The following is a 13100-nucleotide window of genomic DNA, read 5'->3' as shown; positions in this document are numbered from 1 at the left end:
AATCTTTGGTTTTTATTATACTAAGATCAGGGGAAGAGCAATGTTAATTTATGTTCATTCAGTTATGTAGATTATGTTCATTATGTACCATTTTCAGCACATTCCTGTAAGCCCTTTAAGTTCTTACATTGAATTCAATACTAATTCAGAACTAGTTGAAATCAAAGTGGAAACCTGCATTGATTTCAGTGGTTATAGGTCAGGCTCTTCATACCAACACCTGAAATCTGATAATGCACCAGAAAAAAAACCTTAATAAGAATAATAATTCATTTTTTATTTGATCATCTGCATTTGAAATTGTTGGTCTAATTAAAGGACAGCTAAACAGTGTATGCAATTATCTTAACTTTATCTTGGTTTTGAGTTATAAGCTAGATGATTTTGAAGCTTAGGTTAACTTCTCATTTAAATTAACTTGGTTCTACTTTAATATGCCTTGATAGAATTCCAAAATGGTTAAGACTTTCATATTTGGATGAACTAACATTTAAAGGACAAGGGTTTATTTTGTAGAACTGAAATGATGTCGTGTCTAGACTCTGTTTTATGGAAGTATCTTTTTGTGTGTGGCCATTTTTGCAATAATATGTGAATTCCTTTTTCTCTAGTTCCTAATGTCAGCCGAAATGGAGATCCTTTTGTACAAACGTCAATTGTGGAAGCAATTGCAACTGTTGACAGAGCAATAAATTCAACACGTACACATCTTTTTGACAGGTATTTCCTTTTTAAATTTTTTTAATTTTTTTTTTTTTTGTATTGAGAAGTCAGAATTGATTTTGTATATACTAGAAATAATGGGAGATTTATTAAGCAAGATACCATTTTATTACTTAAAAGACATTGCTAGTGTCTGGTTGGTTCTGAGAATACTAACAGTTTAACATGTAAGGATTCCAATTGTTTACACACTCCTGCTGAGATCTCTGTTCACTTCAGCTGTTCTTCTGCTGAGATAATCCGTATTAAAATGTTACTAAATTTTTAATTACTACCAAATACTTAAAATATTATTATTTTATTGAATTTTTTTCTTCTTGGTTTGCTTCCATTTTGAGATGAATAACCAAGGTATGTACTAATCACATTGCTGAACATTTATATGATTTATTTAGTATTTATTTAGTATTTTTGTTACCTGTGTACACTTACTATTTTTTTCCAAATTACCTATCAGTCGTCCTCGTTCTCCAAATGATTTGCTAGCCTTATTTCGATACCCAAGGGACCCGTACACTGTTGAGCAAGCAAGAGCTGGGGAAATATTTGAAAGGACCTTACAGCTTATTCAAGATCATGTACAGGATGGTCTAATGGTTGACCTGAATGGAACAAGTCAGTATTCTTTCCTTATTTTTCTGTTTTGACATGTATTTGCCTTTTAAAGTCATTATACTTCAGGAGACATTAATTTTCTGAGATTTGATCCCAACTGCAGAACCATTACATTGAAATCAGTGAAGTATTTGACTTTGCAAAACTTTATTAAATTTCTTCCTTGGTTTGCACATTGTTCACTATATAACTCTGAGCTCTCCAGGTGGAGTTCCATGGAAAAAGTTCAGATTTTGATTCTTCTGCTGGTCAAACTTAATATATTGGAAGTACATAATGTATCCTGTTTGTTAATTCTCTGTGTGTTAATTTATTAGGACTATTGTCACATGTTAAAAATAAGCAGTGTTTTGTTCCTGTTTCTTTAAGAAAAAACATTTAATGTCATCATGCCTTGTCAAGGAGAAAAGATAACATAACAAGAAGGATTTGTATACCTTACAAAGCAAGGTTTCTGCATGTACCACAATAGTATTCAAAGAATTATTTGCTACTTTATAAATGAGTGTCAAACTAAGCTAATTTCTTTGTTTAACACTGACCTGATACAATGAGAAATACATTTCTTGTTGATTTTTATAAGTAGCAAAAAAAAGTGTGAGGTTTAATTTCTGACTTTTAGGTATTGTATTCCAGTCAAACTCATGAAGTCCAGCTGGAGTACATACAGCTAATATGTGTAGATATATATGTGGATAGGCTTGAAACATAGGATTGAAGCATTTGGAAATAATTATAGAGTTTTAGGATAGCTTTTGAGACTTGAGACATAGCCAAAAGCTACACTGACAATATAGAGGAAATACTTTTACTCATTATATTCTTTTTGATGTTTATAATTGAGTATTTATTGTAACTTTTGAAAACTTTAACACTGACCATGAACTAGCAAGTATTTACAAGACCAAAGACAGCAAGTTTTGTGGTGTACTGTCACATTTGCTAATGAAAGAAGCTTGCTACTCATTCTTAGAGCTGAGCAGATAACTTGTTATAAATTGTTTACCACAAAAACTTACTCAAAATTCATTGAAGGCTGATATTTTAGAAGAGCCACCCCACTCAGTTTGGTTCTCTGATTAGCTGCATATTCAAGAATATTGAATATATATGCTATAAATATATAGTTCTAGGAATATATAAAATTGATGTATGAGAAATGGTTGGCTAGGATTCATAATAGTGAAATACCTAAGGTTTACAAAAAACTGGCATTAAAGCCTATGGATACTAGTTAATAAACACAAAATCAGGCAACTTTCTGTGGTACTGGAAATTCTGTTTGCAACCAGATCTTACTTTTCAGACTTACAGAATCCAAAGAAACCTGCCTTTGAGGGAAACTTGGATAGTAAAATAAATCTGTTTTCATTTAAATTGCCCAATACTCCGATATTTAATAGTAATTTTTGTCCTTATTTGATTTTATTTCAAAATGCAGAGCCAAATGAAAGGTGTTATTTAGCACTTTTACATTGGGAACAGTTGAGAAATGTGACAGTTTCCCAGCCAGAGACTATTTTTTTGTCGCAAAACCTTTGAGTATCCCAAGGAAAGACTATGGAGCCAAATTCTCCTCCACAATGCCAGACTGTATAACAAGGGGAATGGCCATTAATAGAGGTTCAGATTAGATGCTAGGAAACAGTTTCTCTCCAGAAGACCTGCGCAGTGCTGGAACAACTAATCCATAAAGGTGGAGGAGTCTCAGAATTGGCAGGTTTTCAAGCCTGATAGACCAGACATTTAGCTATCTAGTACTGGAAACAGCTCTACTTCAAGCAGGAGCTTGCTCTGGATAAGAGGTTCCTTATAATCAATATTTCTGTGACTCTATGAAACACCTTCCTCTCTTTGAAAAAAAAAGGTAATATGTGAATTGAGCTAGCCAGCTGGAAATGCCCAGCTCCCAGCCAGTTAGAGAGCAAAGGCAAAGTTAGTGCCTACAATGTGAGAGGTAATTAAGGATTAGCAGCTGGCATCAGAAAGCCAAAACCCATCATGAGATATTGCATCCCACTTGAACTTCTAAAGAGAGAACCTGAGCCTTTTATTCTAAATTAGTACTGAAGGTTATCCTACCCAAAAGATTCACAGTAGAGTATTGCTCACAACTTGATTTCAGAAGTGGGATGACAATCAAGATAAGTTTTCTAGGCGTAGTTCTAGAATTAAGCTGCCCTGGTAGCCAGGATATTTTAATATGCTATCAATTATGTCCTCAAAGTATGTATTTTGCTGCATTACCCAGTAGCACTTACAGGTTTTGCTCTGTGGTTTGTTTTTCTTTTTCCTAGTATGGAATATTCCATAAAATAATTTCTGTATGTCTACATGAGCATGTTAGCTTTGCCTAATGCAAGCACTAAATCTCTGAATATCTTTGCTTTGACTTGTAAACCATGTGGAGTACTCATAGCCTGAGGCTGAGAAAACAACTTCCCTGGCTGAGCATGGGTCCTGTCCCAGCTGAAAAACTGTGAGCAACCCAGTCCCTTTCAAGCCAAAGACAAAGCTGGGCTTTAGGTAGTTTGTTTGCAATTGCCCTGCATTGTGGAAGTTGGCAGAGAGCCAGTTGTGCCTAGCACACGTTTATGTGTTGAATTTAGATGAAGACCATTGTCTTTGCAGGCACACTGGGGCTGAGCTCAGTGCTAAAAGTAATATTTCCCAACTGTGTGGAATTAACCGACATTGACCTCTTGCAAAACTGCATTCAGTTCATATTTCTGAGTGTTTGCCATCATGCTGGGAGCCCCTCAAGCCTGTGGGAATACAGTACCACTCTACACTCGCTCACTTCCTTTTTTCCATTTGCCTTTGTATGGCTTGTTTGGTTTTTTCCTGACTGCAAGCTTTCCAGATCAAGATCCATGGTGGTGTATGATGGTTTCTAGTTAGCTAAATGTACGTCTACGCTGCCAAATACTCCACCTCCTGGACTTTTTCCTGGATGCTGGAACTTTGTTCATCCACACTCTATATCCATTAATCGCTCATGGTGTGCCTTTTGGTTTTTGAAGTTGTCCCCACTTACTGTCTTTTGGTGTGATTTGTGATACGGTCTTGAATAATGTGAATTCTTTTTAACTTAAATGAAGAATCAAGTCCAGGCCCATATTTGGTCCAGGAGTACAAAGTAAAGATTTTGTGAAGGAAACCTTCTCCTGAATACAGTAGGCATGTCTTACTCAGCAGCAAAAATTTCACTTTACTGAGACATTTTTGTTGGTCTACAGAAGCTGATAATGTAGATGTAGCCAGAATTTTTCTCCCTGAAATTAAATCCAAATGTTACTAAGTAAAACTCACTCTTACAATGATTGTTAATAGGCAGCAAGGACAAGGTACAGGCTGACTCTTCTGCTATTTGCAGTAACCCAGCACTGTACAGGGAGGCCTTATGGTCTTCAGTCCTTCCATACACCATCATACCATAACAGAGATCATGCAGCACATAACCTTAGTCTGAGGTTCTAAAAGCATAATTCTAATGAATTACAATATATATTTTGTATATGAACTATACAAAACTCAATATGAACTGAGAAAAAAATACAGAAAAATGATAAGTATGTTTTAGTCCCAGAGGTGAATGATGTGGATTGCAGAGGAAATCTGTGCCAAATACTACTTTTCTATAGAAACTTGTCCAGAGTAATGTGAATACGAGTTACTCCACAACATTTGTCTTAGAGATCATTCTGCATTTGGCTCTATTGCTGGTGGTTATTTTATTTTTTCATTGACTTTTCGTTCTTTAAATTTACAACTTCACTGTAATAAAGCAAAACAAAATAGTAATGTTCAGTGACTAAGCAAGTGTCAAAAGATAAAGTCTTGAAGTCCATTTAGATGTTACTGACATTTTTAAAAATGCTTTTACTAGCAAGAAAGTGTTCTATTTTGCTTCAATATGAGACTTTTATTTCTGACAATATCATTGCTTTCCCAAGTGATCCAAATAAGTAATGAGCTCCTTTTGTGATCATTTTCTAAAAGTTGCACTTGAATTGGCATTTTAGAAAGTTTCCTTCTGACCCAGTGATGGTCAAGCTGTTCAAATGACCTAATGCTCAAATATACATATATGATTATTGCTGTCATAAGGTTGTTTAATCTGGTGGGAAATGTAAAATAAAATAGCATTTCAAATACATTTGTGATCTGTAGGGGGACCATGAGTCTGTGAATTCTCTGATTGTTGTCTTCCTCTGTTTTCTCTTTCAGGTTATCACTATAATGACCTTGTATCCCCACAGTACTTGAATCTGATAGCCAATCTCTCAGGCTGTACAGCCCATCGACGAGTGAACAACTGCTCAGATATGTGCTTCCACCAGAAGTACAGGACGCATGATGGAACGTGCAACAACCTCCAGCATCCCATGTGGGGCGCTTCTCTGACAGCTTTTGAACGTCTGTTAAAGTCAGTCTATGAAAATGGATTTAATTTGCCTCGAGGAATTGAACCCAGAAGACTCTCTAATGGCTACGCACTCCCAATGCCTCGCTTGGTTTCTACTACTCTGATCGGGACAGAAACCGTGACTCCTGACGACCAGTACACTCACATGCTCATGCAGTGGGGTCAGTTTCTTGACCATGACCTTGACCTCACCGTGGCTGCGCTAAGTGAGGCCAGGTTTTCAGATGGTCAGCATTGCAGTTCTGTTTGTACGAATGATCCTCCATGCTTTTCCATCATGATACCACCAAATGATCCCAGAGTTAGAAATGGTGCACGCTGCATGTTTTTCGTACGCTCCAGCCCAGTTTGTGGAAGCGGCATGACATCTCTCCTGATGAATTCTGTGTACCCACGAGAACAGATCAACCAGCTGACTTCATACATTGACGCGTCCAATGTGTATGGCAGCTCAGACCACGAAGCACTAGAAATCAGAGACTTGGCGAGTCAGAGGGGTCTTCTGAGGCAGGGCATTGTACAGAGATCTGGCAAGCCTCTTCTTCCATTTGCCACTGGCCCACCAACAGAATGTATGAGAGATGAAAATGAGAGCCCAATACCCTGCTTTTTAGCTGGTGATCAGCGCTCTAACGAACAGTTGGGTCTTACCAGCATCCACACGTTGTGGTTTAGAGAACACAACAGAATTGCCACAGAGCTACTGAAACTCAATCCACACTGGGACGGTGACACAATATATCATGAAACACGCAAAATTGTTGGTGCAGAAATGCAACACATAACATTTAGCCACTGGCTCCCTAAGATCTTTGGAGAGGTAGGCATGAAGATGCTTGGCGAATATAAGGGTTATGATCCCAGTGTTAATTCTGGCATAACTAATGAGTTTGCAACTGCCGCTTTTAGGTTTGGTCACACACTCATTAATCCTTTTCTGTATCGACTGGATGAAAACTTTGAACCTATTCCACAAGGTCATCTACCTCTTCATAAGGCATTCTTCTCTCCATTTCGGATTGTAAATGAAGGAGGCATTGATCCACTTCTAAGGGGATTTTTTGGTGTTGCTGGTAAGATGCGTGTCCCGTCACAATTACTCAATACAGAATTAACAGAAAGACTCTTCTCCATGGCACGTACTGTGGCTTTAGATCTGGCAGCTATGAATATTCAGAGAGGCAGAGATCATGGAATTCCTCCCTACCATGATTTTAGAGTTTACTGTAATCTTTCTTCAGCTCAGACTTTTGAAGATCTGAAAAATGAAATTAAGAATCCTGAAATCAGGGAGAAACTTAGCAGGTGAGCCTGAGGTGAAGAAAAAGTCAATTATACAAATGTGCATGCAAAAACCATAGCTAAATGTCTTATCTAGAAAAAGTTATCTTGGTAAGAAAGACTTAAAAGGCTATTTTGAGAAACTTCCATAAGTACCAGAAAATAGATCTTAACAACTTCCACATGCAGATAATTTCTCTATTTCTACATCTCCATGAACAGTAAGAATATATACAGTATATATACAGTAATATATACTGTATGTGTTCATGAAATTATTAATTTGAAATGCCTAGTTTTATAAATGCTGTTAAATATGAGTGCTGTTCCACTGTAAGGTCATATTAAATGCAAGCTTCATGCAAGTATTTAGATGTTCAAGTCTATTAATTCGGTACAGTGAAACAAATTTCAATATTGTCCACTGTAATGTCATGTGGACATCCTTCACTACCACTAATCACTTCTTCTTTAGAGATTTGGTGTTTGAAATTAAGTTTACATCTACCTGCCACCTGTAGCTTATGTGTTCACAATTAAAGACAGAGAATCAATCTCAGCTATAGTAATAGAAAAAGTGTTAACAGAGGTACAAGAAAGAGAATCTATAATAAAAGAAACAATTGTAAGAAATCAGAAGAAAGCTGCTAGGAGAAAAATATTGCAGGCTGGATATGCAGACCCGCAGGGTGTATACAACCTGCATTGCAGGATTTCTTGCGTATACACCCACAGCTTGTTCACAAAAGATGTAGGGCTATCACTGCATTTTTTCCTGTGAGTTATTGGTATCTCTTGCTCTTAGTTTCACCATGTACTGATTATTTTGTAAGTATAAAAGATTTGTTATTCAGTATTTTGTTTTTCAATTTATAGGTTATATGGCTCCCCACTGAACATAGACTTATTTCCTGCTCTAATGGTGGAAGACTTAGTTCCAGGAAGTCGTCTGGGGCCAACTTTGATGTGTCTGCTAAGCACACAGTTCAGGCGTATTCGGGATGGAGACAGGTACATTCAACTGAAACCAAAATGAATTTTAACTTAAGGATGCTTAATAATAGTTGCAATATCATGTTTCCTAAACAAACTCCATTTTATGTTCATTTATGATTTTAAAGTATAACTGAAAAGATGAAGAATACACATTTAAAAAAACGTTGTTAGAAGCCATGATTCTTCATTAATTCTTTTAATTTTTATGGTGAATGTCATACTGACCCCCAAAAACACAACAGACAACACATGCTGAGTTTCCTTTTGCCAGATTTTCAAGTCACTTACCTTTTTGAAAAGTACATGATGCTTCTCTTACTGTTATTTAGTTATTTTATTGGCAAAGAAATTGTGTTTGTTACTTAAGCATAGGTTGGAGAGTATCACTCTATATATAACACCTATGCTTGCTACAATGCAAGCAGTCTGTGCATCAAAAATGTGATAAAAGCAGCCAAGTTAATCCAAAGACCACAATTTATTAATTGTTTTTAAATTACTTAAAATTGTTTTAAAATTAGTTTAAATTATTTAAAGTAAAAATACTTTATATATGTGCACACTGTGAGCAATTTTTCATTTTCTGCTTTTAGAATACCTGAAAAAAGAGAACAGTCATTTCTCATGTCACAGTAGCCAGATCTCTTTTGCACACTTTCAGCACATTTGTTCAACATCTGAAAATCAATATTTCCCTCATTTTAAAATAATTTGTGACCCTGAATCCTGTTCTTTTCATGATGTGAGAATACATAGACTTAGGCTGATTAATTCAATCCTTATGAAAGGAAAACAGAAAAAGAATTAGGAAATTAGATTGGATTCTCTTTATTTAATGTTATTTTCTTAAATGAAGTTATTAAATTGCTATTTAGGATATTATAATGGCTTTTTTATTTCTGTAGTCAATAACCCAAACCCTTTTCTATGCTGTTTTAAAAGAGCCCCCAGATTTTTTTACATAAAATGTTTAAAAATAAAGCTGTGAAGCACAGAACTCTCATGCCTGGAGGCAGAGAAAGTAAAAGGAGAATAAATAGATGGAGTATGAGCTCCAGGTTACTGGTGACAAGTACTTAGTTGTGTCAACACAGGATATCTATGCTGCTTTTTGTTTATATCTGTTCCCTTTTTTTAAGCAAAAGCACCTTTTCCTGTTTTGTTTTGTTTTGTTTTCTGATACAACATTTAGAAACTATAGGAAAATACTGAATATTTAGGAAATGGGATTCCACTGTCCAAGGAATACAAATATTTGGAAGCAACATGCCACCAAATAGTAAAATATTATTAGACATAATGAAAGCAACTCTTACTTCTTTGAAAAGCCTTTTCAATGGGCAGAGGATCAAAGCTGGTAACACCATGCAAAGCAGATGTGTCTGTGCGTGAAAAAGAAGTGATATTTGAAGGGAGCCTAACTTTATGTCAAGATGGAAATTTGAGAATCTGATCATAGTACTTGGAAATTCATTGGCCACTGTCCAATACTTTATGAAAATTATTCACTCAATAGGTAAAACAAAATTTCTTCACCGTTCTTCTAAGTTTACTACTTGTTTTCATTTTTTATAAAGAGCCTCTTTTTTTTGTTTTTTTTGTTTTTTTTGTTTTATTTTTTTAAATAGGTGGGGGGAAAATGTATCGACATTGATACAGCTTTGGAAGACAGAAACAATGTCACAATGAGCAGTTCCTATGTGTTAGAATGGCGTAAAATGTTTTCAAATTCTGGACAGCAACTTAAGAAATTTTCTTTCCCTTGTGAAGCTTGCCTTTTATAGTAATGTATTATTTATATTTGCTATTGATAAAAGGCTTTTAGCCCTTTATGTATGAAAAATGAACTATTTAAAACCACAGTGTTTCCTTCTTGAATGTAATGAATTAACTGAGCATGTATGAGAAAGTCCCTGAATCAGTATAGTCATGAAAATAATTTAACAGAAAAAAAATTGTTAGTAAATTAAATCATCTCGCTTATCTTGACAGTAAACTAGATATAGATTAAGCATTCTTCAAATCTCAGAAATTCCATCAAAATGTTTTCATGACCATAAAAAAGTTGCCTACAGAAGGAAATCATGGTCATTTAAGTTTTTTACTTAAAAGAGCCCTTAACTTGGTAGTCTGGTGCCATTTTAGATATTCAGAGATACCCAAGATGTAGAAATGAGACAAGAAGAGAAATCGAAGAATTTCTTGAAGATTTCATCCCTTTCAAAGTGTCAGCATGACACCAGCTAGTTAATACAATGTTGAGAACAGGATTTAAGAGATAATTCCTTTCATTCTGAACACAGTATTGAAATATCTTTGAAAAACTGCCTCTTGTTTTCTCACTAGCAGACTTGTCTTTTCTGTGAGATTACAGGTTATGGTATGAAAACCCGGGTGTGTTCACACCTGCTCAGCTCACTCAGATCAAGCAGACATCTCTTGCCAGAGTTTTGTGTGACAATGGTGACAACATAACCAGGGTACAGCATGATGTCTTTAAGGTGGCTGAATTCCCACATGGATATAGTAGCTGTGAAGATATTCCTAAACTGGATCTCAGGATGTGGCAAGATTGCTGTGAAGGTCTGTATAGAGGTGCATTTGGGGGCAATGAGGTGTGTGCAGTTTGTTGAGTGTCTATTTTATTTTAAGAAGATATTTTTCTATTTTTTGGGTTTTGTTAAAGTATTACAAATTCTAATCTGAAGCATAGCCCCTGTTAAGTGGGTAACCATTCCATATTTTATATTAAATGAACACCGTATGAAAATAGCATATATTTAGCATGGCAAAGTGTAGATAATTGTTTATTTGTTTTCTTTTCTTTCATGGATAAATATTTTTGTTCACTGCCATCTCCTTCAAAAGTTAGGAGCATGGGGTAATTTGTTTTTCCTGAAAAATAAGCTTTTTTTCTCCCAAAATAGGATTTATTTAGCTGCATGGAGCACAGGACACTGCTTGGTGGCCTGTATGTTGGCTTCTGTCTCACAGATTTTCTGCATGGCCTCTCTTCAGCCATCATCACATCAGAATTCACTGAAGCTGTAACACAGTTAGAATCCATTCCCAAGAGAATCTTCTGGATCATGCAGAATGATTTTCAGTAGCATCAACAACAAAATGCTTCAGAGGACAATGACCTCTCTTTCTTGAGATCTCCTTCACAATGTCGTTATCATTTTCTTTGGACAAAATTCAAATGACATGCCCAGGCTGTAAAAGTATATTCAGGAATTTTGGGAACTTTGCTCTTGAAATCTGACTTGAGAAATTGCTGTCAAACAAATTCCTAGTATGAAAAGCTTTGCTCTTATTTGAGAGGATAAGGGTAGTATTGGTTGATATTATTAGAATCTTATAATTTCCCTGATACATTTAAATACTAATATCTTGTAGAATTGCTGATGAAAGGTATCCAGATCTGTGTTCTTCATCTTTTCTACTGCTGATTCTCTTGAGTTTACTACTGCTGAGTAGGCTATTCAACATTCTGTTGAAAGAAATGCATGAATAAAGAACTGGTGGATTTTATTTTTGAGAGAAGTCACAATCTTCCACTAATGTCTTGTCTATTTAACTCTTTTGGTAAGATACAGTTGTCCAAAATGACAAAGTTCTTTTTTGATACAGCTCAGAATTTAAGGCAGAATGTAAAAGTTAAACTGATGGAGGGTATCTCTTCAGTCTGCTACAGATACAGTAAATACTGAGGAAGGATTTATACTGGTGTCACTGTCTGATGAGAACAAATTCAGTTTCATTAACAATTAAAAAAGTAGATAAATATTTACTATTCAAAGCTACTGCATAACTTAGCTTTTAAACTGATTACTATATTGTCTCATCTAGTAAACAAGTCTTTAAAAAAATCACTCTCTAAGAAAATTCTTCCTTGGACAACTGTTCAAAATGTCAGTTATCAGTGTAAGACTAACAGAAATAAATACTTTAAATTTCCATGAGATCTTGTATAGTATTTCCCATATACATTATCTTTCAGGCCTTACTCTAATTTTTACAGCTTTTTTTTTTTTTGGTAGGTTAGTTGAGTTTTTTTAAACAATGTTTATCAGGTTTGCCATTCCCAAATTAACCATAATAGTTTCTAAAAAAGCTAGGTATGATTGACACATGGTAATTTTAATACAAAGTCTCCAGAATCTCTTCAAAAATTCCCTGACATATTCCAGAAACATCAAGAAAAAAATCAATTATCACTCTTTAAATGCTTTACCATAAATAAAGCACATTCTTCAAGTTCAGAATAAGTTCACTTTGCCATCGTTCATGAAGCTTGACAGATAGTTTTGCAAATACATTTTTTATATTGATTTGGAAAAATATTAAAGCTGTTCTGAGAAATTATATGTTGATTCTCCAAATGTTTTGTTATCACCGAGCCCTTTAGAACAGATGTTATCTTTGGAAAGTCTTTAGGGTATTATTGTGTTCAACAACCCAGTTTGTGTTTTCATTCAAGAAAGTTGCTACCAGAGAGTGCCCCTGGATGCAGTACAGTTAGACAACTGTCAAGCAAAAGAAAGGGTGAATAACTACTGCTTTGTAAAAAATTGCCTATTGTAGTCCCTTTTCCTGAACTCCTGAAGCCTTGCAGGGGTTAATGAAGAGAAACTGAAGTGCACATGGCTTCCACTGCTTTCTTGCATGGGTGAATGACTGTGATGTTTTCTGTGGGAATCCAGTTTAAGCAACCACTCCTCTGAGGTGGGGCATACACTTAGGAACAGCACTTACTTTGAGTTGACTACATTAGGGGGTTTGTTTATTTGAATTTATTATTGTTAATTATTTAGAAGAGAAAAAAAGTTAAACCCTTCTCCATGTTTAAAATGCTTCTAATGATTTAATAGTTAAAATTATCCTAAGTTTAAGTTTTGAGTACAGAATATTGCTCATTGCACTTTATGTATGTTTCATAAGTGACTCACATGTTCAGCTGTTTCATCTTGGTTAAAAACACATCTGGTTTTGTTGTCCTTCCTGTTTTGTTTTTAGTCAAAAGTCAAAATACTTTTCCATATGAATAGAAAAA

General features: G+C 35.2%; 1 protein-coding gene across 4 annotated transcripts in view; it reads left to right on the top strand.

Annotated features, from left to right (window-relative positions):
* PXDN (peroxidasin) overlaps nt 1–13100 on the top strand; it is an 82582-nt gene that overhangs the window by 58032 nt on the left and 11450 nt on the right. For 3 of the 4 annotated variants that reach the window (XM_088052663.1, XM_005521894.3, XM_088052666.1), the window contains 5 exons: nt 612–720; nt 1181–1338; nt 5569–7072; nt 7925–8059; nt 10419–10627. In XM_088052663.1, coding sequence (XP_087908789.1) covers nt 612–720; nt 1181–1338; nt 5569–7072; nt 7925–8059; nt 10419–10627 — 2115 coding nt within the window. Of the gene's footprint in view, nt 1–611; nt 721–1180; nt 1339–5568; nt 7073–7924; nt 8060–10418; nt 10628–10971; nt 11982–13100 lie in introns of those variants that run through there. The other variant, XM_088052664.1, reaches the window with a different exon arrangement.

The sequence above is a fragment of the Pseudopodoces humilis genome, chromosome 3 (assembly GCF_049639895.1).
Source record: "Pseudopodoces humilis isolate 2021_Gansu_Grassland_sample_001 chromosome 3, ASM4963989v1, whole genome shotgun sequence".
Lineage (NCBI taxonomy): Eukaryota > Metazoa > Chordata > Aves > Passeriformes > Paridae > Pseudopodoces > Pseudopodoces humilis.
The sequence above is the reverse complement of the archived record's forward strand: the minus strand, read 5'-3'. Positions and strand labels throughout refer to the sequence as shown.